General features: G+C 44.3%; 1 protein-coding gene across 1 annotated transcript in view; it reads right to left on the bottom strand.

The window, feature by feature from the left end:
• Positions 1-1,446: 1,446 nt before the first annotated feature.
• smad3b (SMAD family member 3b) overlaps positions 1,447-24,784 on the bottom strand; it is a 103,391-nt gene continuing 80,053 nt past the window's right edge. Inside the window, exons 6-9 of the mRNA XM_041175229.1 lie at positions 14,035-14,247; positions 10,470-10,607; positions 9,508-9,652; positions 1,447-4,040 (exon numbers count right to left, since the gene is read on the bottom strand). Coding sequence (XP_041031163.1) covers positions 3,917-4,040; positions 9,508-9,652; positions 10,470-10,607; positions 14,035-14,247 — 620 coding nt within the window. The 3' untranslated portion in view covers positions 1,447-3,916. The remainder of the gene's footprint in view (positions 4,041-9,507; positions 9,653-10,469; positions 10,608-14,034; positions 14,248-24,784) is intronic.

Here is a 24,784-nt window from a genome sequence, read left to right as displayed (position 1 = left end):
TGAAATAAAAATCAATGAAGGAGAGATGTTCATTGTGGAAGGAGAAGTGTTAATAGGACAAATCATCTCCTCTCATTTAATGCGCTGCTTTCCAGTGGCAATTTGTGAAGTACTCATTCCCCATATATGCTTATAGACAGCAGCTCCTATGATATTAATCCTAGGAAATCCTGAGCAGACTGTTCTAATCTTTCTTGCATGTATTTTTTTTAAATAAAGGAATGAACTGTTAAGGAGTAGAATGAAAAGATTTTTTAAAATGTATATACTAAAAGGTCAGTATTACAATCTTCTCTTTAAACTTCATTTAATCAGGCCTGGAATTTTCCTCCACAAAGAATAAGTGTTACCATCTGTTCAAAAACAAAACACATGGCAATGTTTGTGACAGGCATAGAGTGGGTTTGTGGGGAGGTGTAGAATTGAGGCCAGCTGCTTTTCCTGCAGAGATGTCAAGAAAAATGGCTGGGAGAATTAGTCCGAGGTATCGCCCGTACATTGTACTTGAAACAACCAGTAGTTAGTATGGCTCTAGGTCTCAGGTCAGCCTGCGTGCTAAGTAGAGTTTCGCTGAAAAGAGCATGAATGTCTGCTTAGGGGACAGGAGCCTGTTCTCTCTGATGCAACTGGGGTCGAGAGAAGGGATACGCTAGGGTACCTCAAAGGCTTGTTTTACCAGCGTAAGAGTCTGCTATATGGCTGCTACTTTCCTAAGTGTCCCAACAGAAGTTAAGAGCTGAAATGGAGTAAGATTTATTTAAGCACCATCTTCCACATCTCTCAAACATAATTACTTTGCTGTGTTTGTCTAGTCATTGCACTTCTGTTATGCAGCAAAGTCATACAAACGACCAATGAATCTGCTTTTGATGGTGATGGCTGAACAAGGAATGTTGGTGCAGACAACTTCTTTTGACTGGGATGATACAGCTTCAGTTTAACATCTCATTCAAAAGAAGGCACCTCCAACTGTATTTATCCAGAGCTGTGCCAAAATAGCTATGATTGAGTACTGGCTTGAATTCACAATCTTCTGACTAAACTCGGTAAAGCTGGTACACAATGAATCTCTCAACAACGTCCTGACGATCTAGGATAACCTTATGGCTTGGTAGCACATTGTATACCTTATTTCTTGTGTACAAGATGCTCCACCCCTAAAATCCATAATTCAAAAATAAGACTCCTTGCAGTCAGCATAGAGGGTGAGGGCAGAAAATGTTCTACAACCTTCCACTGCAATAGAACAGGGAATCAAGAGATTAGGATCTGGAAAATGAACAAAATTGAAAGAGCTGGAAAACAGTCCAACATGAATATTTCCCCCCACCCGACCAACCCCCTTCCCATCCAATACACTAACTCACATATAATGTGACCCCCCCCCCCCCACTTAATCCCCAAACATAAAGGTAAATTTATACACAAATGCACACAATAATACTTGCATTAAAACATCTCTGAGCACTTTACAAAAGGGGAAGAAGTGAACACCAAAGGAAGTTAGGGAACTTTTAAAGGAAAGTAGTTGAAAAAGAATTCCAAAGGGAATGACTGGAATGGGGGAAATAACAAAGAGTTCAGCGTAAAACAGCAAACTATTACAATAAATTGCCCTACAGTTTCAATTGTTTCACCCACATATTAGATGTAAATAGTTTTGCACGAACAGGTTTACTCCTGATGGTCTAGTAAATAAAGACACCCATGCAGGTTAATCCACAACCTGTGCTGTTAATTGATCTCAGCTGGGACAGATGGTTCTGGGGCACTGATTCCCCAGAGCTAAAATAGGGCAAATATCAGTTAGCATTTCCCCTCTGGACTGGCATCTAATGATCCTTCCACACATACACATAGGACATAGTTGTGATGGGAAAATAGATCCCTCATATTATCTCAGGCAAGAAGAATTAACATCTGGGTAAGATACAGGAGGTCTGTGGAAGAAAACGGGGGTAGGGGCAAGGAACAGTCTAACATTGTCTTACTATTTCTATTCCCAGGCACTGTCCCATGTTATGCTAATATAAAAGTGAAGGTAAAGTTTCTATACCCCACTCCAGGGGAATGAAGACAGTTTATTACAATACTCTGTGTGTAAATGTAGAAATATGCATGATTAACCCCCAATTTTCAATCCAGGAACAGGAATTATTACCTCCACCAAACTGGCTTCCAATATTAACAAAAGCATCAAAGCATGGATAACAATACCTGTGAACTCGGTATAAACCGAAAGCAATGCTTTACTATTTTAAATATATGTTTAATTGAATGTGCCAGTTGTTTCAGTTCAGCCAAAGTCTCACTCTGCCCAGCAATGGAAACACAGTCTTTATTATAATTGAATTGGACCCCTTCAGAAAAAAACTTGAAATAAAAATAAAAATGATCACTGCAAAGGCCATCAAGTGAGGACACCTGGTTAAAAAAAATGCCGCATTTCTCTTCCCCTAATTTCTTGCCCCTTCCCCACACACAGACTGGTGCGAGGAAACAGTTCCACAGATTCCAGCTGTTTTCTACTTGCTCAAATTGTGGGAGCCTAGCGAATACATGTTGAGGGTGTCAGAGTGCAGCCTCACCATCGGAGCCCACTCTATCCTTACCTCCTTACAGTGCTGCCCTGCCCTACCTTCACAAGCACTGAAACTCAGCAGCAAGAACCCTGGATGACTTGTCCCTCACCCAACATCCCAGGGGCAGTAAAGTCAACTATTGTGCTATAACCACCACTCGAGATCAGTCAAAACCGTACTAACCTTGGATCTTCCTGATCTACGAGCCTTTTGAGCACAACTATCATACAGCCTCTCAGTGCCATGTTTTTACTTGCATAAAATGTTATGTAAGTGCTGCAGACTGCACTGAAGCTGGTGTCAAGTTTGGGGGGGGGGGCGGTGGGGGGTGGATGTGGTCAATTAGTCAAGCATAACCAATAAACATTGCTGCTCTACACACCTCTACAACCTGCATTTATATAGTGCCTTTAACTAAAAAAGCATCCCAAGGATTCGATGAATTCACTGAAAAAGTTATCAGCATAAATCAGATGGTTCAGAAATAACAGCTGCCAGCTACTATAACCAAGTGCTCAGAATCTGTTTCAATTGACTAGAAAGGAGAAGTATTGTAAAACTGGGTGATTAGTGTACAGATCAAACTTTTGTACGTCAAATAGAAAAGTAGCAGGAAAAAAGGGAACTGACAGAAGAAATCACAAGCTTCCAGTATATTGATGATGAGAATATGCCCTGGGAAGGGCAGCTCCATTCTCCAGTCCCCAACAGTTGGTGCTATACAGCGGTGGGGCCCGCAGAACCATCGTAGATTCCAAACCACCGAGTTTTGCGAGAATGGGCTGATCTGAATAGAACGGTTGCAATAGTTTCTCTGAGTGTAACAAATGGCTCAAGTTACCATGGCAATTGCAGGCAGGAACCGGCCTTCTTCCCAGGCGTAACCATCAAAAGTTCCATGAGGATGTTAAAGAATAAAAACCAGAAAGAGCGAGATCAATTTGTCTCTAGGCAACTGTACTATTCAGTCCAGTCATAGAGACAGGACATTAAGAAGTCAAATAATACAAAATGGCCAGACTTATAGTTGGCACAAAACCACCACTGACAAATTTGCCATCTGGTAGCAGGGTAAAACAAATAGTTTTTCTGCAGTTATAAAAAGAATTGAAAATTGATGTTTTGCTTTGTTGTCATTTTTCGATTTCCCTTGTAAATATTTCCAAACAGCATTGCCACAGAAAGTGCTTACAGTTATCATGGGGAAGTGGCAATGATGGAACCTGGTATCACTGCAGAAGAAGCCAGTTGTTGATTTAGCTTTCTATAAATTAACAGCTACAGCTAGGCCAGTAAAATTTGGCAGGTGTCTTCCCTGAGATAACACCAATCTTTTACGACATGCTTGAACACCGAATAGCTGGAGATCCCATCTGGGTGAGGACTTTGTCCAGCCACTGCAGAGGTCCGTTCAGGTGAAGCTCGATCCAGCAAGGGGTACTGGTCACTGTCTGGCGCCTACGGAGATAAAAGGCAGGTCATAAAAAACGTACACGTGGAGAATTTTAATGTGGACCCTCGCTCCCTCTGGCTCTTGCAAGTACATTTTATCGCCACCAATTTTAAACTTTGATGCTCAGGAATTGGTCTTTGCAAAAGAAGTCTTGCAGTTATAGACTCATTGTATCTCAGAATTATCCAGATTATCTGGTCATTATCACATTGCTGTATGTGGGAGCTTGCTGTGAACAAATTGGCTGCCATGTTTCTTATGTTACAACAATGACTACACTTCAAAAGTACTTCACTGACTTTAAAGTGCTTTGGGACGTCGGGTGTGAGACATGAAAGGCACTACTTGAATGGAAATCTTTTTTCGTTTTTAAATGCAAACTGAAGGGAAAATGTTTTAAACATCCCTAACATTAAGAACTTTAATAGTAGCTAAACCACATATAACGTTTTTCAGTTTACAGTTACATAGAGGAATGTTATCAGACATTATCTATTAAGTCAAAGAGGTGCAAAATCTTAAACAAAAATAAAAAATGCTAGAAAAACTCAGCAGGTCTGACGGCATCTGTGGAGAGAAAGACAGTTAATGTTTCTAGTCCGTATGACTTCTTCAGAAGTAGAAATGTGGTGAAATATATACTGTTTAAGACATTAAGAATTTGTCACCATCAGCATCTCCTTTAGCTAGTGCCGCCATTATTAACAACCCTTTGACCTTTTACTTATGACATCTTTTGCAATTTCTCCTTTGCTTCCACCTATCACTGGCCTTCTATCCAGCTTCACCTGTTCCAACCTCCCCCAAAATCAGAGCAACTGACTGGTATGTTTTTAAGATATGAAACCATTGACTGATAGCTATTAACAGAACACTATGGACGATTTAATGGTGGTGACAGGGGTCTTACCCCCTGCTGCAGAGCCAGTGAGAGCTCCGTGTTGCTTCCTTTTGAGAAGGCCTGTGCCAATCAGGCACTTAACTGGACAGCAGTGGACCTTCTCCAGGATCAAGGATCCCCAGGGCAGAAATCTCACACCTTGAGTGTTGTCAGCTAGAGGCTGGTAGCTGTGCATTGCTCAGCAGTGCCAGTGGGTGCTACTGCCAGTAATGCACCCACCCAAGGCTCAGAGTTGCCAAGGGACCCAAACCACAGGCAAGTGATAGCAGGATGAAGGTAACGGGGAGGGGGTCACTGGGACGGGTCGGTAGCAAAGAGCAGACTACCCTCCCTCAATGCCAGGTCCCTTGATCAGACACTGAACGCCTTTGTACGAGGAAGCCCCCAGAAGCCCACAAGGAAGCCCAGCAGAATTTGATTTTTGGGCTTCCCATCTGGCAAGACCAGCGATTAAGCTAATTAATTTCCCATTGGAGGGCCGCAATTGGCAGCAGGGTAGGAAGGCCATCAATGAGCCTTCCCAACCCGAACTTAATTGAGGCAGAGGCAGGAAGGCAGCAGGTTACCTACCCACCACCCTCCCACCCTATTAAATGCAACCCCCACCTCCAAATTCACCTTTGGGGGGAGGCCATTAAATTCCACCCTATAAATTAATCCTACTAAACTTTGAACCAACCATAAACAAGGGCTACAGATACACTTGAAGGAACTAATCATCAAGGCCTGCATTTAAAGATCACCAAGAAATTATGGGCAAAAAGGATATAAGAACTTGATAATACAAAACTCCCCAACTGCAATCGGCTCGAACAGGTGGATTTTAGTTTAATGGAAAGAAAGTATCTGAAGACTCAACAAACTTTAGGAGATCAGCCTTGCCAACTTGGGCATCTGATGACTCCAGGACAAGTCTAGTCGTGTTTCTTAGTTAATCTGTATTTGTGGTTAAATAAAGATAATCTCTGTGAGAAATAATATATCCATTTTTTTTCAGTTAAGGCAGCCTCAGCATGAACTCCACGTTAACATCCACTCTAGGGGCTGCAAGAAGACAATTTCAACAATGCCAACCATCCATGCTTTCAGATGGACAGTCAAGGTTTTGTTCCAGGCATCTCCACTTGCAGGTAAAAATCACCGAGGGCTCAAACTACCCATACAGCTTCAAGACCATGTCATGAATCATCCTTGTTCATGTGAAATGGTGCCTTTCTGCTCTTCCTTCACCTAGCCCTGCCATGCCCCTCCTATTTGACAATTGAGGTGCTTTGATGTTGGGTTTGAACTTGGTGACAGTGAAGATGGTGCCTTCAAACACATTGTCGAAATCCTGGAACTCCATGCCGAACAACACTGAGTGTACCTACATCACATGGACTGCAGCTGTTCACCAAGATGGCTCACCACCACCTTCTCAAGGGCAATTAGCAATTAGGGATGGGCAATAAATGCTGGCCTAGCCAGCAACATCCAAATCCCATGAAAGAATAAAAAAAAACTGGTGACCTTAAGTTTCAGTAAATTAATTTCAGCCTACCTACTTGTATTGGTATTTTAATATAAACTTTATTGATAACTGAATTGCTGATCATGTACTAGTTTTGAGAGAACAGTGATTGCCACTCATAGCATTGATGCAACCCCAAGCAAAGTGGGAACCGTAACCATAGAAAATATTCCTTTGTGACGATGACAGTAAAATGACAGAAGAGGGAAGGAGTAGCTCTGCAACACTAAGCCGACCACTGATTTTAATTTTAGGATAACGTGAATTCACTTTAGCAATAGCGAATGCTTGAACATACCCACAGTAAATCACAATTTTTCCAAAGAAAATGAGATGCATTCTTCTGCTACATAAGTAATGGAATGTTGGGTTTTTCTGCAGCTTAATTGGTACTACACTATTTTCAGTTTGCATTTCCCAGGCCTATGTTTAGAGGTTTTCTTTTGAGTTATCATCTTTCTTGGGGCTGTATTAGCTTTTGCTGGTTGTTATGCAAGTAATCATGGCAGCCATTTTGCTACAGTGCTTCAAAAAGCCATGAGATGAATGATCTTTGATGGTGTTGGTAGTGGGATCAATATTAGTTAGGACATCAGGACTTTGAATAGTCCCATAGGATCTTCATCATCTTAACATCTCTGCCAAAAGTAAGAGAGAATGTGTTGACCTTGATTATGTGCTCAAGTCCTGAAACGGAATTGGAAGCTGCAAATAAAAATCAAATGTGTCCATCTTTCAGTTACACTGTTTCTTGCCCCTTTTTTGCAGAAGTGTTTTGAGGGAAAACAGCCTGGATTAAAAGTGCTGTGGAATCTTTTGCCACTTCTATATTACACAGCAACATGCAACTGTATGCACGCATGTTGCCAGGTTCCTTAATGGTGTGACTTGCCCTTGTTTTGTTCTGGCCAACTCTCTCCTTAGGAGGTCGACTCTTGCTGTGATATGATCCACATATGCCACACACTCCTTTGCTTCTTCAACAAGCAGTCAGGCCTCTTGTGTGAGTCGAAGTACAATGTCAAATGGCCACGGCCTCCCCTGATTTTCCAGCCAGATTCAGAAGTTAGAGCCCGGTCTGATATTGTCCTCTCACTAGCCCTGGAAGACCTAGGTCAGTTATAATTCTCCAAACATGATTGGCCATGACCAGCTAACTTGGCACAGAAACTGATCTGGAACCTTCAGGTCTGGATGGAGCAGTCCCTAGTCATGCAGTGTCTCTGTTCTGAAGGTTGTTAAGAGAACAGCATTATTAACAACTTACATTGCAGTAGCATTCCTCATATGCAGACAGCTCCAGGTGCTTTTAAAGGTAGCGAGAGAATAAAAAATTAACACCGATGGAGGGGAGACAAGAAAGTCCCAGTCAATGAGCAGGATTTTGAAGGGCTTTTCAACGACAGAGAAGGAAGTGGGAAGCTAAATAGAATTAGGGAAAAAGTTCCAGATGACGGGGATATGGGGGCTGCAAGAATTGTCACAGATGCTGGTCCAGGCAACAGAATATTGCTGGGAAATTCAATTTTGTTTTTAAAGAGGATGCTAATATGACATTTTAAACCATGATCTTGCTGGTGAGATTAATTTGGATGTTGAATAGACTTAAAAAAAAAACTTAACTACAAAGAACCACCATTTGGCTTAACATGGATCAAAGCTTCTTTAGAAAGAAGGAAAAAAGCAGAAGAACTGGAACAAACTTCTTTTCAGTTTATGCCCAAAGTTGCAGCAGGATTTACACGCCACACACTGTGGAGTATTTGCCTACTTCTTTAATAATTAATGATCGTTTTTTTCTCACCCACTTTATCACAATACGCCCAAACCCCTCGCCTTCTCAGTCCTAACTTAAAATTTTCAGTAGCGGTTCAAGGACAGCATTGATTTTTGTGTGTCTGTGTGTTTCTGTGCGTGTTTAGCATCTGGTTGTGATTATCTAGCTGGATAGGAGCCAACGCTTTGGAGTTTGGCTGTTATTTGAATGTGGGGAGAACCAGCAAAGTCTCCAAACATCTGGTGGATTTGGAGGGTGGGTGGGAGTTGCTAATCAGAGGCAAATCAGAGCTGCTGCTGTCCCTCCTGTCTGCTAAACACAAATGTGCAAAAGGAAATATATATCTCGAATTACCAAGCTAATTTGGAGACATTACTGTGCAAAATTACAGTGTAATTTAGCAGAAGTGTTCCCCCCTTTTGCTCCAAAGACTGGAATTAATTTTTAAAGAATGCTGATGAACTCGACATCCTGCAATGTAACAGGGGCGGGGAGGGGATGGACAGCAAACACTTACGCAGTACCTTTAATTCAATAAAACATTTCAAGGCACTTTACATGAGCAATCATCAAACAAAATTTAATACCGAGCTACTCAAGGAGATATTAGGACTACTTCTTCATGGTGGTAGGTTTTAAGAAGCATCTTCAAGGAAAGAAAGAGAGGTGGACAGGGTGAGGAAGGGGATTCCAGAGCTTAGGGCCCAGGTAGTTGAAGGCACAGCTGTCAATGGTTTAGGCTTCAGTTACACTATTGTGTTCATCAAGGTGGTTTTGGGAATGTAATGTACAGTAATTTTATGTTGCTGCTCTTTTATTTTTTAATTGGATCCTTCTAAACGCTTGTAGTTACAAAGGCGTTAAGTATATTTTGGGATTGCCACCATCTGTGTGGAACCTGCCCCATGGGTGCTGGTGGCACTAATACAACCATTCAGTAATGCAGTTTCAGAAGACAACCAAGGAGGTTAAAAATACAAGGTGCAAGGCCCATCCCCCATCGCAATAGTAGCCCAACAAGTGCAGTGTAAGTACAGCCTTGGACTCAACCTGCACCATTCTTGCAAACGTCCAAGCAGTCAACCATCCCCAGAATGGGGCAGGCAGAGCCACGGGGAGCAATCACCCCGCCTGCTCCCTTGGCTGAGCACAGAGACTCCTGCTCATATTGCAAGATATACAAATAGATGACATGACCATGACTGCCTGAAGCTCCAAGTCCTTTCATTGCCAGAGCCCTGCATTATTGAAAGGCTGAGATGCATTAAACATTGTAAACGATACCTGTACTCTGCTCCCCAGCCTTTCACAAAGCTCATTCGGATTGTGCACATCCTGGTCAGCTGGTACACTGCTTCAAAGCCCTGGTTCACTGACTGAGCCAGCAAGGCTGCAAATTCCTGGTTATTAAAGATCTTGAGGTTGCATCCTGTTAAGGAAGAGAGCAAACTCACTGCAGATCAGAATGCACATCACTTGCCAAAACACTGCCTTCTTCCTCCCACAAAATTTCTACCCCACCACCCTGATTCCAGCTCGTAGCTCCCTGCCAAGTCCTTGTGTTTGCCTATCTAAACCATCTAAACCTCTTGATTAAGTGCCAACCTGTAGTTCACTCCTGGGTAACTGTTATTCCAGTAATAAAACATCTAAACCCCTTAATTAAATTCTAGCTGTAGCTCACTCCTGGTGAACTGTTATTCTACTTATAAACCACCTGAATCCAGCCCACAACTCACTGCAAGGAATCTGTTATTCAATAATATAAACTGTCAAATCACTTACCTTCAAATTTAACATTTGTTCAGTAGTTTGCATCAGCTCTATTGGTGAGTAAACCGGAAACCACAAGGGCTACAGTGTATTACAAAACCAGTCTCATCATAAGTTAGAGATGGATTGTGTCTTTTGACTTACACTTGTGCTAATTATTACCTCTTGTTACTCAGGAACATGTGGCCCTGGATCAGCTCCCAGGGCGATCCAAAGTCATTGCCCCTTTGCAAAGAATAGAGCAATTCTTGTGTCACGAGGGACTGCACTCAATCGATGGCATCACTGCCTTATGCAGCAAGCCTCAGTGAGAGTTAAAATAATTTGTCAGGTCATGTTTCTACGCAAGAATAAACAGTGGGGAAGCACAATGAAGAGAAAGTACTTCTCTCCCTTGCTTCCACCATCTACCCACAAGTTTCTTTTCCCATTTAACAGATGGCAGCATACGAAATCCACTCCATCGCAGTTACCTGGCGGGATCTTGCAAACTGTTGCAGGGTGCCACCCGTAGCGCTGGTTGCAGTTCGGACTCTGAACAAAGATGGCACTGTCGCTCAGGCATTCAGCAAAGACCTCTCCCCCAATGTAGTATAGCCTTACGCCCCTGCCTGGAATACACAGGATACATGGGCAGTCAAAAACAGGCAAAAAAAAATAAGGCAAAGCACAGGGCCTTTTCGGCATTTCCATGTGAAACAGTGTGTCCTTAAAAGAACCCAGCTGCATTAAACATAATCCCTTTGTTTACAAACCCAAGTATGCAAACTTAAAAAATCATGAGGTTTGGGTTGATAGTTAAGCATTTGGAGAGAACTAAAATGAAATCTAAATGAGATAAGAAACAAAAACACAGTTCTGCTGTGTGCAATGCTTTAAAAAAAAAAGTCTTTAACATTCCCTCATAGGAATGCACACATGCAGACTTCATTTCAGCAGCAGATCCTGCACTCCCGGAGTGTCCTGGGCTTAGACCTTACATTTGACCTTTCTTGAGCTGGGCAAATTTCATCTGTCCCACCGTCAGGACCTGAAACATGCACTTGAAATGGGCCCATAATCTCTCCCGTGCTCAGCAGCAGTCTGCTCATCATACCACAATCTGATATGCAAGACTTACCTACAGTGACCTATTAGTCACTACTATGTAAATGGACCATGCCAACATGGACAGTGAAACTGACCAATCTTTGGGCCTGTTATTCTAACAGATGGCTTTCACTACTACAGTGAATGCTGGGAATGCTGCATCTCCATAGCTACAAGAGAGAACACACTTGCACATCCCATAATCAGACGAGCTGCAAAGTGAGAAAGAGAAATGTAGTAACAGGAAAAGGCAAAGAAACAATATATCAGATGGAAGAGAAGATACTAAATACTACTTGGTCATTCCCTATGTCTGAAACAGAGACAGCTTGTTTTTAATCACCTTTATGCTTTTGGCTCAAGGTGATGTTTCAGGTACACAACTTTTGATTCAAAATCTGACAAGTGATAGTTTATATGTTGTCAACAGTTCTGATAAATGTGTGTTTAATGGGAAAGTTTGCTCAATACACCTGTACAACAGCATCTCTTAATTATCTCCCGTTGCCTTGCGACACTATAAAATAGGAGATCTACCAACAATTCTCTGCTTCTCTTACGTACCAATACGTAAGAGGAGGAGTTCTGCACAATATGTTTCCTCCCAGGTTGTCTCCAGTCAGCATTTCTAAAGTATAAAATTAAACAGGAAGAATGCTGGTGAGTGTACAGGTCTCTTCCCTTAAAGAAACATAACCCCCTTTTTAATTAGAAAGGGAGGGATTGCTGCAGTTGACTTAAACAATGAGACAAACAGAAAGAAAGAGCTCGCATTTATATATTTAAATGGCCAGTTGACCTGTTTTTGGAGATATTGGATGAGGGAGGAATGTTGACCAGGAGAACTCCATCCCTCTTCAAATAAATATCCAACACCAATATTTGATTATTCATTCAATATTTGATTATTCATTCAATAGATATGGGTATCGCTGCCTAGGCCGACATTTACTGTCCATTTAATTAGTTGCCTTGAGAATGTGCTGGTAGGCTGCCTTCTTAAACCACTGCAAGCAAATTGATTCAGCTAAGTGGCTTGCTGGGCCACTTCAGACACCAGTTAAGAATCAACCATACTGGTGTGAGACAACAACAAACTTATATACTCCCTTTAATATGGTGAAGCACCCCAAAGGACTTCACAGAAACAATGGCAAACTGAATTTGATACTGAGACATGTAAGGAGATATTAGGGCAGGTGGCCAAAGGTTTGGTCGAAGAGATTTGTTTTAAGGAGAATCTAAAATAGAACAGGGAGGTAGAGAGGTTTGGTGGTGGGGTGGGGGATGGAATTCGAGAACTTAGGACTCCAGCAGCTGATGGCACAGCCGCTATTGGTGGAATGATTAAAATTGGGAATGTGCAAGAGGCCAGAATTGGAAGAGCATTGACATCTCAATGGGTTGTAGGGCTGGAGAAGATTACAGGGATAGGGAGTTGAAAAAGATGAGAATTTTAAAATTGAGACATTGCTTAACTGGTAGCTAAAGCAGGTCAGCAAGCACAGGGGCCATGGTAGAAGGGGTCTATGCAGAGATGCCTGCTATGTCTCACTGCTGGTCAGGACATGGCTTTCACTTCCCTTGGAACTCAAAATCTATTATCCAGTTACCTACCACATTCTGGGAGGTACAGGATAGGGGCAGCATTTCCTTAATTGGGAAATGGAATCTGCAACATTCATTGTACCAATATCTCTTCCCACCCAGACTCTTCCAGGGATATGCAGCTACGAATGTTGGTGCCCCTCTCTCCGCCCTGCCATCTCAGGCAATGGGTTATGTTTTGTGTGGGGTCCTGGGCAGCTAGTGTCAAGGTGTTTAACGATCCATTGCATCACAGGTGAGTCCAGTCTTATCTTAAGCAACATTTAGGTATCGGGTGAGGATATCACTCAAATCCTTCAGGAGAAGGATCACTGGCTGATTTTGTTTTGCCCTGAGTTCTTACACTGGGGATAATAAAGGTTAATGCTAGCAAGCCTATTTATTGCATGATTTCACATTACAGGTGTAAACCAGTGATGAAACCCAGGACTGTGCCAAGCATTTACCCACTGAGTCACTGGGAATTTAACCCACCACTGAATATTCCATAGTTATCGCATGCAAGTCCATAGTCAAGGCCTAACATTATTGTGGAGCATAGTGAGAATCCTAGGATGAGGAACCTCACTCTGCTGTGTCATGGACTCAGTTCAGGCTTTAATATTGGTTTACATTCACAGATTAATGTTGCTGCAAAGCTGAAATCGCTGAAAATAAAGTGTGAATCCAACCTTAACCAGAAAAGTTGCTGAGGTAACACAATCATCTTTCAACACCAACTACAACTTGCATTTGTGCAGAAACTTCACAATAAAACAAGGAGCTTCACAGGAGCATAAAACACACAAAGTTTAACACCTAGCCATATAAGGAAATAATAGGGAAGGTAATCCAAACATTTGGTCAAAGAAATAGGTTTTAAGGAGAGAGAGTTAAAGTAGGAGCAAGACATGGAGGTGTTTAGAGATTTCAGAGCTTTGGGCCCAGGCAGCTGAAGGCACAGCCGTCAAACGTGGAGAGAAAATGAATCAGGATTGCAGAGAGGCCAAAATTGCAGAAACATGGAGATCATAGGAAGGTTGCAGGGCTGGAGGAGGTTACAGAGATAAGATGGGGTGAGAATGGAGGGGTTCAATGCAAGGATGTGAATTTTAAAATCAAGGTGTTGCTGGACCAGGAGCAAATGTAGATCACTCAGCACAGGGGTGATGAGGAAACAGTACTGGGTGCGAGTCAGGGTACAGGCAACAGTTTTGGGATGAGCTCAAGTTTAAGGATGTTGGTCAGTCAGGAATACATTGGAGTAAAGCATGATCAATGCGCAACATGTAGGTGTTGTGTATGGAGGACATCATTCTAAAGCCACCAGGAGGAATTATAATAGCCAATGTGGCCTATTACCAATGTGCCTTCTTGTCAACTCCACTGCTGCATTCCTGTTCACATTTGACAGCAGCCCCAAGCAGAAGCGTTCAGAGTTGGATGGATCAGTAAAGCCGTCCACTGTGAGAGAGGGCTGTGAAGCATGAAAAGTCTCTCCCACTCGCTGGTTCAGTTCATAGTAAGCGATGGAGCACCAGAAAGCCGGCTCACAGTAGGTGACCGGCTGCAGGTCTGTAAAAGAGAAAAAACAAAAAAAAATTAGTGCAATGGATGAGGGTTTCTGATAAATGCATTGGCTGGTTTTCTCCTTCCAAGACCAAGTTTCAAAGCCCAATTTGAAGTAACCCTACCAATGTCTGACAATACCACGAGCTGCACTAGGTTTCTCACTATTGCTAGTGTTCATCTTCAGAGTCAGGGAGCTGGCAAACAAATAAAATGAGGCTTCAAACCATCGCCATCAAATTATACTGCAACAGGCCAATCAGCCCATCCAGTCTGCACTAGCCTATATCCACAAGTTATCCAGAATAATTCCACTTCCCCATAGCCATTAATATTTTTCCTTTTGATTCAACAAATCCTCTTAAAAGATTTCATAGGCACTGCTTGAACAATGATTAGTAAAAGAAAGTTACCATTTTGCACCAACCTTTGAAGATTTTTTTTCTAATCTCCCCTTTAACAACATCTTGTGATTATCTTAAATTCATGACTGCTCCTCACTGATCACTGGGAACAATCCAAATGAACACTCACTTCACACCCCCAATCTGACCAGTTGCAGTGAAAGAATCTTCATAAAAGAGGTAAAAGAACGCAGGAAAACGCAGTGACCAATTTATGCACAGCAAGATCCCACAAACAGCCACGGCAAAACCATCTGTTTAATTATGTTAGTCGAGGGTTAAATATTGGCCTGGACACTTAGATAACTCCCCTGCTCTTCTTCAAAGCAGTGGTTATGGGATCTTTGGCATCTGCCAGGGGGGAGGGTTGGTGGTGGTATGGGACCTTGGTTTAATGTCTCAGCCAAAAGACAGCACCTCTGACAATGCGGCATTCCCTCAGTGCTGTCCAACTGCAACCCTTCCAACTCTGGTAACATCTGTGCTGTAACTTTACCATTGCACTTATGCCCTCCTGTCATAAGATGTCCAAAACTGCCACAGTACCCAAAAAGTTGCCTAACTAAAATCTTGTATTAACTCTTTACTTTTGAATTCTGTTTCAAAGATTTGATTTGCCCAGGTCAGTATTATCTACTTGTGCTGCCTTCACAACATCCACTCCATTTATAATCTTACAATTTAAGCTGCACATTTTTTCCACTATTATTCCCATATATTGTTGCAAATACCTAGTTCATAATTCATATGTTTTAGAATATAACTCTTTGTTTTAGGAATTAAAGCTTTAACTGCAGAAAACTGGGGTATCTGGTTGAGAAACTGGTAAAAGCAACCCTGAAGTAAATGCAATTCAAACAAGCTTGGAGTCTCTCATGCTTAAAAGGATGGGGTCATGTTAACTTAAGAGGTTAACAGCCAGAAAGGTCAGATCATAAAGGCATTGCAAATTCACACACTAGCTCCCTGGTGCAGTTTGCTAATGTCAGCTACAGTTAGAATCAGCATCAACAAGGTGTGCACTGGTCCAGGCCAACAGATTCAGAAACATCTGAGTGAAATTTTAGAAAGCAAAGTAAGAGAAAAAGGCAACACCAGCACATGATTTTTGTCAAGTGTTGAGGGCTGACATGGTTTTGCACATCCCCATCGTGTTCTGTTGAAGAGTCATACGGACTCAAAACGTTAACTGGGCTCACTTAGCTCAAGAACTGGAGACATGATGTTTGTAGTTATTTCAGTAAAGGTTAAGTGATCCACATGGTTTTCCAGAATTAAAGGAAAGCTTTGAAATTAAAAGATAGTTTATTTGCATTTCTACCTGGGAACAGGCCATGTGTCACATTGCCTTGGAGATGGGTGGAGCTTAGTGAGATTTTTTTGTTTTGAGTTCTCTCTTGTGAATTAGGTAAGGCGTTGCCAGGAGGCAAGACTGGTTCCGAGAAGCAGCTAAGAGGCTATGTCAGCTTTGGGTGTTAGGTAACTTGCAGCTCCTTGGAAGTTGAGAGATAAAGCCAGATCTGCACCTGAAGTAGAGTAAATGCTAGACCTAAAATAAAAGCAAAATACTGTGGATGCTGGAAATCTGAAAGAAAAACAAAAATTGCTGGAAAAACTCAACAGATCTGACAGCATCTGCAGCAAGGAATACAGTTAACGTTTTGAGTCCGTATGACTCTTCAACAGAACATGATGGGGATGTGCAAAACCATGTCAGCCCTCAACACTTGACAAAAATCATGTGGTGTTGCCCTTTTCTCTTACTTTGCTTTCTAAAATTTCGCTCAGATGTTTCTGAATCTGGTGGCCTGGACCAGTGCACACCTTGTTGATGCTGATTCTAATTGTAGCTGACATTAGCAAACTGCACCAGGGAGCTAGTGCGTGAATTTGCAATGCCTTGCAGCAACAGGGCGCAGTGCAGGGAGACACTTGACATTAGAGGAACTCCATTGCCTGAGATCAACCAACTTAACCACAGACCAGGGATCAATGCTGGGTTTGTGTAACTCAGTAACACACCAGGCAATGGTCTTGTATATTTACACCATCAGGGAGGTGTCTATGATTGACGGAAGAACAGGGCAAGCGAAGACTATTCAGTTCTTTGAACTTGCTCAGATCCCACATCTGTTTTATATTACAAATATGTGCAATGATTTTCTCCCTGTGGCCTTCCTTGATAGATTCCAAATATTTATACATTTTTTCATGATTAACTTTATTAAGGTTATTGTTACAATCCTATTAGGGACCATTAACCTTTTAAAGAAGAAATCCGAATACCCATCAATTAACCAGCAGAACTATGCCACAAAATTTCACATTTTTAAACAAAAGCAAACTTTATTGATAAAATGAGCTTAAATAATGAAAGTACCACTAACGTAACCCTATAGTTTATGAAGAGTTATGCTATAAACTCAGTGCTGCTTTCAGATTCCCCCTCAAGAGTTCCCTTATCTTATGAAATCTTTAAGGTTCTTTCACTTTCCCTGGAACTCCAATAAATTGGTTAAACGTAATTTCCTTTTCACAAAACCATGTTGACACTTCCTGATTACTTCGAGTTTTTCTAATTGCTGAGCTATTACATCCAATGATTGATTCTAGCACCTTCTCCATGACAGACATAAAGCTAACCGGCCCATACTTTCCTGTTTTCTGCCTCCCTCTCTTCTTGAATAGAGGGATTATATTTGCTACTTTCCAGTCTGATGGAACCTTTCTAGAATCTAGCGAATTTTGGAAAATTAACACCAACGCATCTAATTCCTTCCTTAGCCACCTCTTTTAAGACCTTAGGATGAAGATCATCAGGACCTGGAGACTTGTCAACCCACAGCTCCAACAGTTTGCTCAATAAGGCTTCCGTAGTGATTGTAATTTACCAAATTTCCCCCTCCCTTCCAACTCTTGATTTACAGCTATTACTGAAATGTTTCTTGTATCCTCAGTAGTGAAGACAGAAGCAAAATATTTGTTCATTTCATCTCTTTATTAACTCCCCATTCTCACTCTATAGAAGACCAACACACACTTTACTTAATCTTTTCCTTTTTAAATACCTGAAGAAGCTCTTGCCGTCTGTATTTACATTTCTAGATAGCTTCCTCTCATACTCTAATCACCCATGATTATTGCCATCCCTTTATCACAAATACCCAATATTTCTTCTTGTATACTTTGTCCTACATTATGGTTACTTTTAGGGGACCTGTAGGCCACTCCCACTAGTGACTTCCTTCTCCTCCTATTCCTCATCTCCACTCAAACCAATTCTATTCCACATCTTGATCTCCTGAACCAAGGTCATCTCTAACTAATGCACCAGTGCCATCTTTGATTAACAGTGCTACCCCTCCATCTTTACCTAGCTTCCTATTCTTCTTAAATGTCATGTACCCTTCAATATTCAGGACCCAATCCTTGTCATCCTGCAGCCAGGTCTCTGTAATGGCTATCGGATCATATTTATTTACTTCAATGTGCGCTATCAATGCATTTACTTTGTTACGAATATTACACACATTCAGATACAGAGCCTTTAGTTTTGCCTTTTTGTTTTTTAAAATTCATTTATGGGGTGCGGGCATCACTGGCTAGGCTAGCATTTATTGCCCATCCTTAGTTGCCCTAGAGAAGGTGGTGGTGAGCTGCCTTCTTGAACTGCTGCAGTCCATGGGGCGTAGATATACCCACAGTGCTATTAGGGAAGGAGTTCCAGGATTTTGACCCAGCGACAGTGAAAGAACGATATATTTCTAAATCAGGATGGTGTGTGGCTTGGAGGGTTCTAGGTGTATTCCCATATCTGCTACCCTTGACCTTCTAGATGATAGTGGATGTGGGTTTGGAAGGTGCAGTCTAAGGAAACTTGGTGAGTTCCTGCAGTGCATCTTGTAGATTGGACACACTGCTGCCATTGTGAGTCAGTGATGGAGCGAGTGAATGTTTTTTAATCGATGGGGCGCCATTCAAGCAGGCTTTGTAACATCTAGTTTGACTGTTGGTGCATTCTTAGGTTTTGTCTCTTTCCCTTCCTGCCATTCTCTGACCCTCGTTTCCCATTTTACTCTGCTGCATTGACTCTACCCTATGATTTGCAACATCTACCCAAGCTTGATCCTTCATTCACCTTGTTTAGTTTAAAGCCCTCTCTATTTCCCTAGTTATGCGGCTCGTGAGAACACTGGTCTCTGCATGGTTCAGGTGTAGACGTCCCAATGGTACGGCCCCCGTTTTCCCCAGTGCTGATGCCAATGCCCCACGAATCAGAACCCACTTCTCCCACACCAGACTCCCACATTCATCTCTCTAATCTCATTTGCCCTATGCCAATTTGCACGTGGCTCAGATAATAATCCGTAGATTTATTACCTTTGAGGTTCTGCTTCTTGGTTTGATGCCTGGCTCCTCAGTGACTGCAGAACCTCTTTTCTAGTTCTACCTATGTTGTTGGTATCTACATAGACCACGACAATTGGATCCTCCCCTTCCCACTCTAAGTTCCTCTCTAGCCCTGAGCAGATGTCCTAAACACTGGCACTGGGCAGGCAAAACAACCGTCTGGACTCTCGCTCACTGCTGCAGAGAACAGTGGCAATCCCCTATCGTGTCCCCTACTACTCACTACATTCTTATTTGCTCTCCCCACTTGAATGGCTTCCTGTGCCATGGTTCCATTGCCAGCCTGCTAATCCACCTTGTGATCTCGCCTTTGTCTACACAAGTTTTGAGCACCTCAAACCTGTTTGACAATTGCAAAGTCTGAGGCTCTTCCACTCCTGTCTGCTTGATCCCTTTACCTGCCTCACTCATGGTCACATCCTCCTGTTACCCCACTGCTGGCCAAAACAACTGACCCTATTCTAAGAGGTGTGACTATTTCTGGAACAAAGTGTCCTCTCCACCTCTCTCTCTCACACACGCACACCTCCCTATCTCTTTCACACACACACTTCAGTGAACAGCTGCTACACATTTTTCTGTACAGAACAGCTGTTCTCTGTAGCAAAATGCAACCTCCCAGCAGGTTGATCCCCATTTTAGAATAAAAGCTCCTACTTCCAGAACAACAGATGTCTTCTTACAATCTCTCCCTCCACACCTGCTCTTCAGAAAACACTGACTCTCGCTGAGGTACAGCTGCAAAGCCAAACATTACCTTGCCCGAGACGGCTATTTTTAAAAAAAAAAACGTATTAGGTCGGGCACAGGGGTCGGTAGTGACGGATATGAGCATAGGCGATTCTTAAATGTTCAAATGAGGGGGGCATCTCAGGAATACATTCACTCTCTCACAATCATGCAGTTGATTCCACAGTCACTTGCCCAGTGTCAACACGTATATTGTCCAACAGAGATCAGAACCAATAAACTTGACTGATTTTTAAACCATATCACAGTGCGAGTCATCAGTTTCAGAACAGATGGAAGAAAATTGGAGGGGGTTTGTTACACCAGGCCTAGGCAATGAGGCACTGTAGTGTTGTAGAACGAGCTGTCCTGGTGAGGAAGAGGGTAAGAGAGAAAAAAGGTCAAAGACAGATGTACACTCACTTCACATTTGTAACTGCAATTAATGAACAGGAAGTGTAGTATTTCTGCCTTGCCTACTGAGTCATCACACTTCAGTGCAACATTTCCTGTTTACGTTTTAAACTTGCACCGGGTTTAGTCTTAGCAAACACACACACTCGTTCCCACACGCTCAGGATTTAATTCTGGCACACGCCCGCCCACGTTCACTCACACACTCACTCACCCGCCCACGTTCACTCACACACTCACTCGCCCGCCCGCCCACGTTCACACACACACACACACACTCACTCGCCCGCCCGCCCACGTTCACACACACACACACACTCACTCGCCCGCCCGCCCACGTTCACACACACACACACTCGCCCGCCCACGTTCACACACTCGCCCGCCCACATTCACACACTCGCCCGCCCACATTCACACACTCGCCCGCCCACATTCACACACTCGCCCGCCCACATTCACACACTCGCCCGCCCACATTCACACACTCGCCCGCCCACATTCACACACTCGCCCGCCCACATTCACACACTCGCCCGCCCACATTCACACACTCGCCCGCCCACATTCACACACTCGCCCGCCCACATTCACACACTCGCCCGCCCACATTCACACACTCGCCCGCCCACATTCACACACTCGCCCGCCCACATTCACACACTCGCCCGCCCACATTCACACACTCGCCCGCCCACATTCACACACTCGCCCGCCCACATTCACACACACACTCACAAACTCACTCACACACGCACACAATGGCCAGAAATTTACGTTCCAAGTGTGCCTGACACGAGCGGAAGTGAAATAGCTCGACTTGGAGCTGGGCGAGCGTCCTGACGCTATCCTGCATGCCTGCAAGCGTCAGGTCGGCTGGTGCGTGCAGGTGTCAGAGCCATACCCGCCAACAATTAAAGGACCACTTAAGGCCGTTAAAAAGTCAACTGATCCAGGTTGTACGCTGCCCATGTGATTTCACGTTCGTCGCAAGGGCAAAATGGGCAGCTCATTTTTAAGAAGACCTCATCCAAGGGCGGGATGAAAAGGGTCTGCAGCATTGCCATTTTGAATAGTGAGGAGTTTAGGAGATAGAGATAGTTTGCTGCTGGTTGCTTATTCGAACTTGACATCTTGTTCCACCCACCCAACCCCCCCAACCCCACCGCTAGCATTGGAGACAGCCTGCTGACTGCACTGTCTTGTTGGCCTTGATGACCTTGGCGGCTGTCCTCTGGTCAGTGGAGCATGTGCTGGCCCCACCATGGAGGGAGTGGCCAGTGCCACTGCTAGTATCTCCCCAGTCGCCGCAGCCTCATCAGATGCCACAGTCATGGGCAGAAGGGGGGAGAAGTTGCTGCCATCATCCAGAGTGACCTGAAAGGAGCAATCAGGGACAACAAGCAGCTTATGCGCCAAAGTGAGGTTGCTCTGGACCTCCCTGCTCACCATTGATGGGTGGGACCTAGCTGGGATACTGGATGCCTCATCCATCATCCACACGGACACTGATTACCTGAGCTCAGTGCCTGTGTGAGGGCTTGCAGGTCCGAGCGCAATCCCAGGAACCCCTGATTCTGTCCCTGGATTTGCCTCTCCATGAGAGCCGCCACTCTCTCAATGGTGGAGGCAGTGCACTCGGCCATGAGGGTCACCGCAGTGCTCAAACTCTGCATGGACTCCTCCATCACGGAGGCCATGGCACGCATACCCTCATGGTTCTCTGCCAGATCTTCCCACACATCCCGTTGGACATCCAGCATCTGCCGCCTAATGGACAACTCCAGAGGCTCATCATCTGCCTTTGGTTCAGCATGGTCCTGGTCTCCAGCAGTCCTCCGACTGCCAGCGCCCTGGGCACTCTCTGCCTGCTCCTCAAGCGAATGTGAAGTGCCCTCACTGCAGTGCACCGACATTTTAGCTGACGATTTGATGCCTGAGTGCTGGTGGCTGGTTCAGAGAGGAGGTGTGATGCGGGTGCATCTAATGCCCAGCTGTCCTCTGGCATCCAGGGTGGCTCTTCGGGGCCCTGTGTTCGAGTGCGTGCTGGCAGATCTAAGGGAGAACAACATGTCATTCGTTTAAGTCATCACACTGTCACTGTGCATGCCAGGCGCCCTGGTGACACAATGGAGATCTGCAACATGGTGCAGTCGTCTTTCAATGATCAATGGGTGCTCCCATTAATGAAGAGACTACACAAGAAGGTTTGCACAATCTGACACTCTCACCTCTGTGCACTGCACTCTTACTTTCGTCAGAGACCCCCTGCCTGTCCATGGCTGGCTGCACTGAGGTGGGTGGCTACTCTAGCTCCAAAGCATCCATTTCGTACCTCGTCAAGATTAAGAGGTTTAGGGGGCCTCCGCCTGTCTTTGATCTCTCCATGGTGTTATGGCTCCTCTTCTCCTGAAAGGACAGGGGAGCATTGATTAGCCCATTCTCTACCTGCATCACCATTGCAGCCTGGCCTCCACCTGAGGAACACCTTGCAGGGCACATCAGAGTCACGGCCCTCAACCCACAAGGCACTCAGTCCATGCAGTCAGAGCTCACCCCCTTGGCCAGCTCCGGCCTCACTGACAGGTGGCACTCAGATTCCAACACCCCTGAGCTCCACGGTGGGGATGGCCAGACCTTAACACTTCTCCACACTGATCCACGGCAACTCGGTACTCACCCCTGCCGAGCGCAAGTCGTTGAATCTTTTGCGGCACTGCACCCACGTGTGCCATGAAACATTGTGGCCGCTGACCTCGACTGCCACCTCCTCCCAGGCTTTTTTGGTCTGGCACAGTGGCCTCCTCCTGCCATCCCTGGGGACCAGAGTCTCCCGCCTGACACCGACCTCCTTCATGAAGATCACGAGGCACTCATTCGAGAAACGGGGCGGGGGCAAGGGCCCCACCTGATTTGCCCTCCCGCCTGATGTTTGCTGCCACTGGTGAGGCCATTGTTCCAGTCTCCAGGCCAATCCTAAAGATTCTTCTCTGGCAGCCTTCACGGAGCTGCCTTTGCCAGTTTTACAGCACCTGCCAGGTCACCATTAGCCCCGGCCCCCGAAAGACCCATGCCCGGCCCTTCCCGCCGATTCAGAAGATGTGTTTCACACTGGGAGGACCTTAATTGGCCACCCAGCCTGAAATCATGTTTGCAACCTGACTACGGCAGGGAGCGAGAGCGGATTCCACATCCGCTCTCACTCCTGCTGACCTGGGACACATACCAAGCGTGAAATTCAGGCCAATCTGTTTTGCGTACTCAACCTTCCTCTCCTGCAGGTACTTTGGCAGCTCTTCCATACTGCTCCAGAATAGCCATTCTTTACCCGAGCGGCAAGTGTCAGCGGGCTCCCTCAATCCAGTCTACATGCAAACACATCCCAGCCACAGCTACAATACGGTGACTGGGAGCTGGAACCCACTGTAAATCTTTTCAATCTCTCCCCACTCCAAAACCAGCTGTAGCAGGATGTGAGCGTTGCTGGCAAGGTCAGCACTTACTGCCCATCCCTCGTTGCCATGGAGAAGTTGGTGGTGAGCCACCATCTTTAACTACTGTGGTCCATGAGACATGGGTAAACTCAGGGCTCCCCCCTCTGTAGTGATTTGATACAGCTGAGTGACTTATTTGGCCATTTAAGAAGGTAGTTAAAAGTCAACCACATTGCTGTGTGTCTGGAACCATGTGCAGGCTACACCAAGGAAGGATGGCAGATTTCCTCCCCCTCCGAATTTCATTAGTGAACCAGATAGGTTTTTAAAACAGTTTGGTGATCATTATTGTTAAGGATACCAGCATTTTATTTCAGATGCTAAATTTACTTAATTAATGAATTTAATTGCCCCTCTGGATTACCAGTTTCGGCCTCTGGATTACTAACTAGTCTAGCAATGCTACCACAATGCTACTGTCTCTCCAGCACTTCCGTTGGGACCATCTTCCCCAATGCAGACCAAAGATTGACTCTATGACCTGCTGAGCTCTAAGTGTGTTTGTCAGTTGGGCATTCAGGGTAAGTCTGTGTGACTTCTCCCCAAACAGAGAGACATTGGGAAGAACAGCTGCCACTCATCAGCTCCACAGCCAAGGGCCCAGGGGTTCGTGCGACAGCTGAGGGAGAAAGACAGCAGGGCCAAGGAAGTCCAAGTATGAAACAGAATTAAATAGAAAAGAGCGGGGAACTATTTCAAACGGCACAGTGCCAATGTTTTGACAGCTGGTAACTAGGGTTCCACTTTATTACAAGTGTAAATTACAACCAGAAATATAGTAAACGTTCAACATGACATATAATTATAGGGAGCGACATTTGATTGGGTGTGAGTTACAAGGTCTCAAGAGAACGCTAAAGCTGTAGGCTGGCATTTCAGGTAGTTCATGAATTTGATCAGAACATTTAAGACTCCCAAACACCATTCCCTCCCCACAAAACCTAGCGGATAGGTGTGAGTTGGAGAGAGTGTGGGAATGGCGCCTCAAATTGGTTTTACCACTTGCTACTGATAAAAGGTTCACTAAAAACCTGAACAATTAGCATCTCTGCCCAATAAGACAAAGCAGGGAAACTGAACTTTCCAAGCTTG

Source organism: Carcharodon carcharias, chromosome 26 (genome assembly GCF_017639515.1).
Source record: "Carcharodon carcharias isolate sCarCar2 chromosome 26, sCarCar2.pri, whole genome shotgun sequence".
Lineage (NCBI taxonomy): Eukaryota > Metazoa > Chordata > Chondrichthyes > Lamniformes > Lamnidae > Carcharodon > Carcharodon carcharias.
Note: the sequence above shows the minus strand (reverse complement) of the source record. Positions and strands in the feature narration are given on the sequence as shown.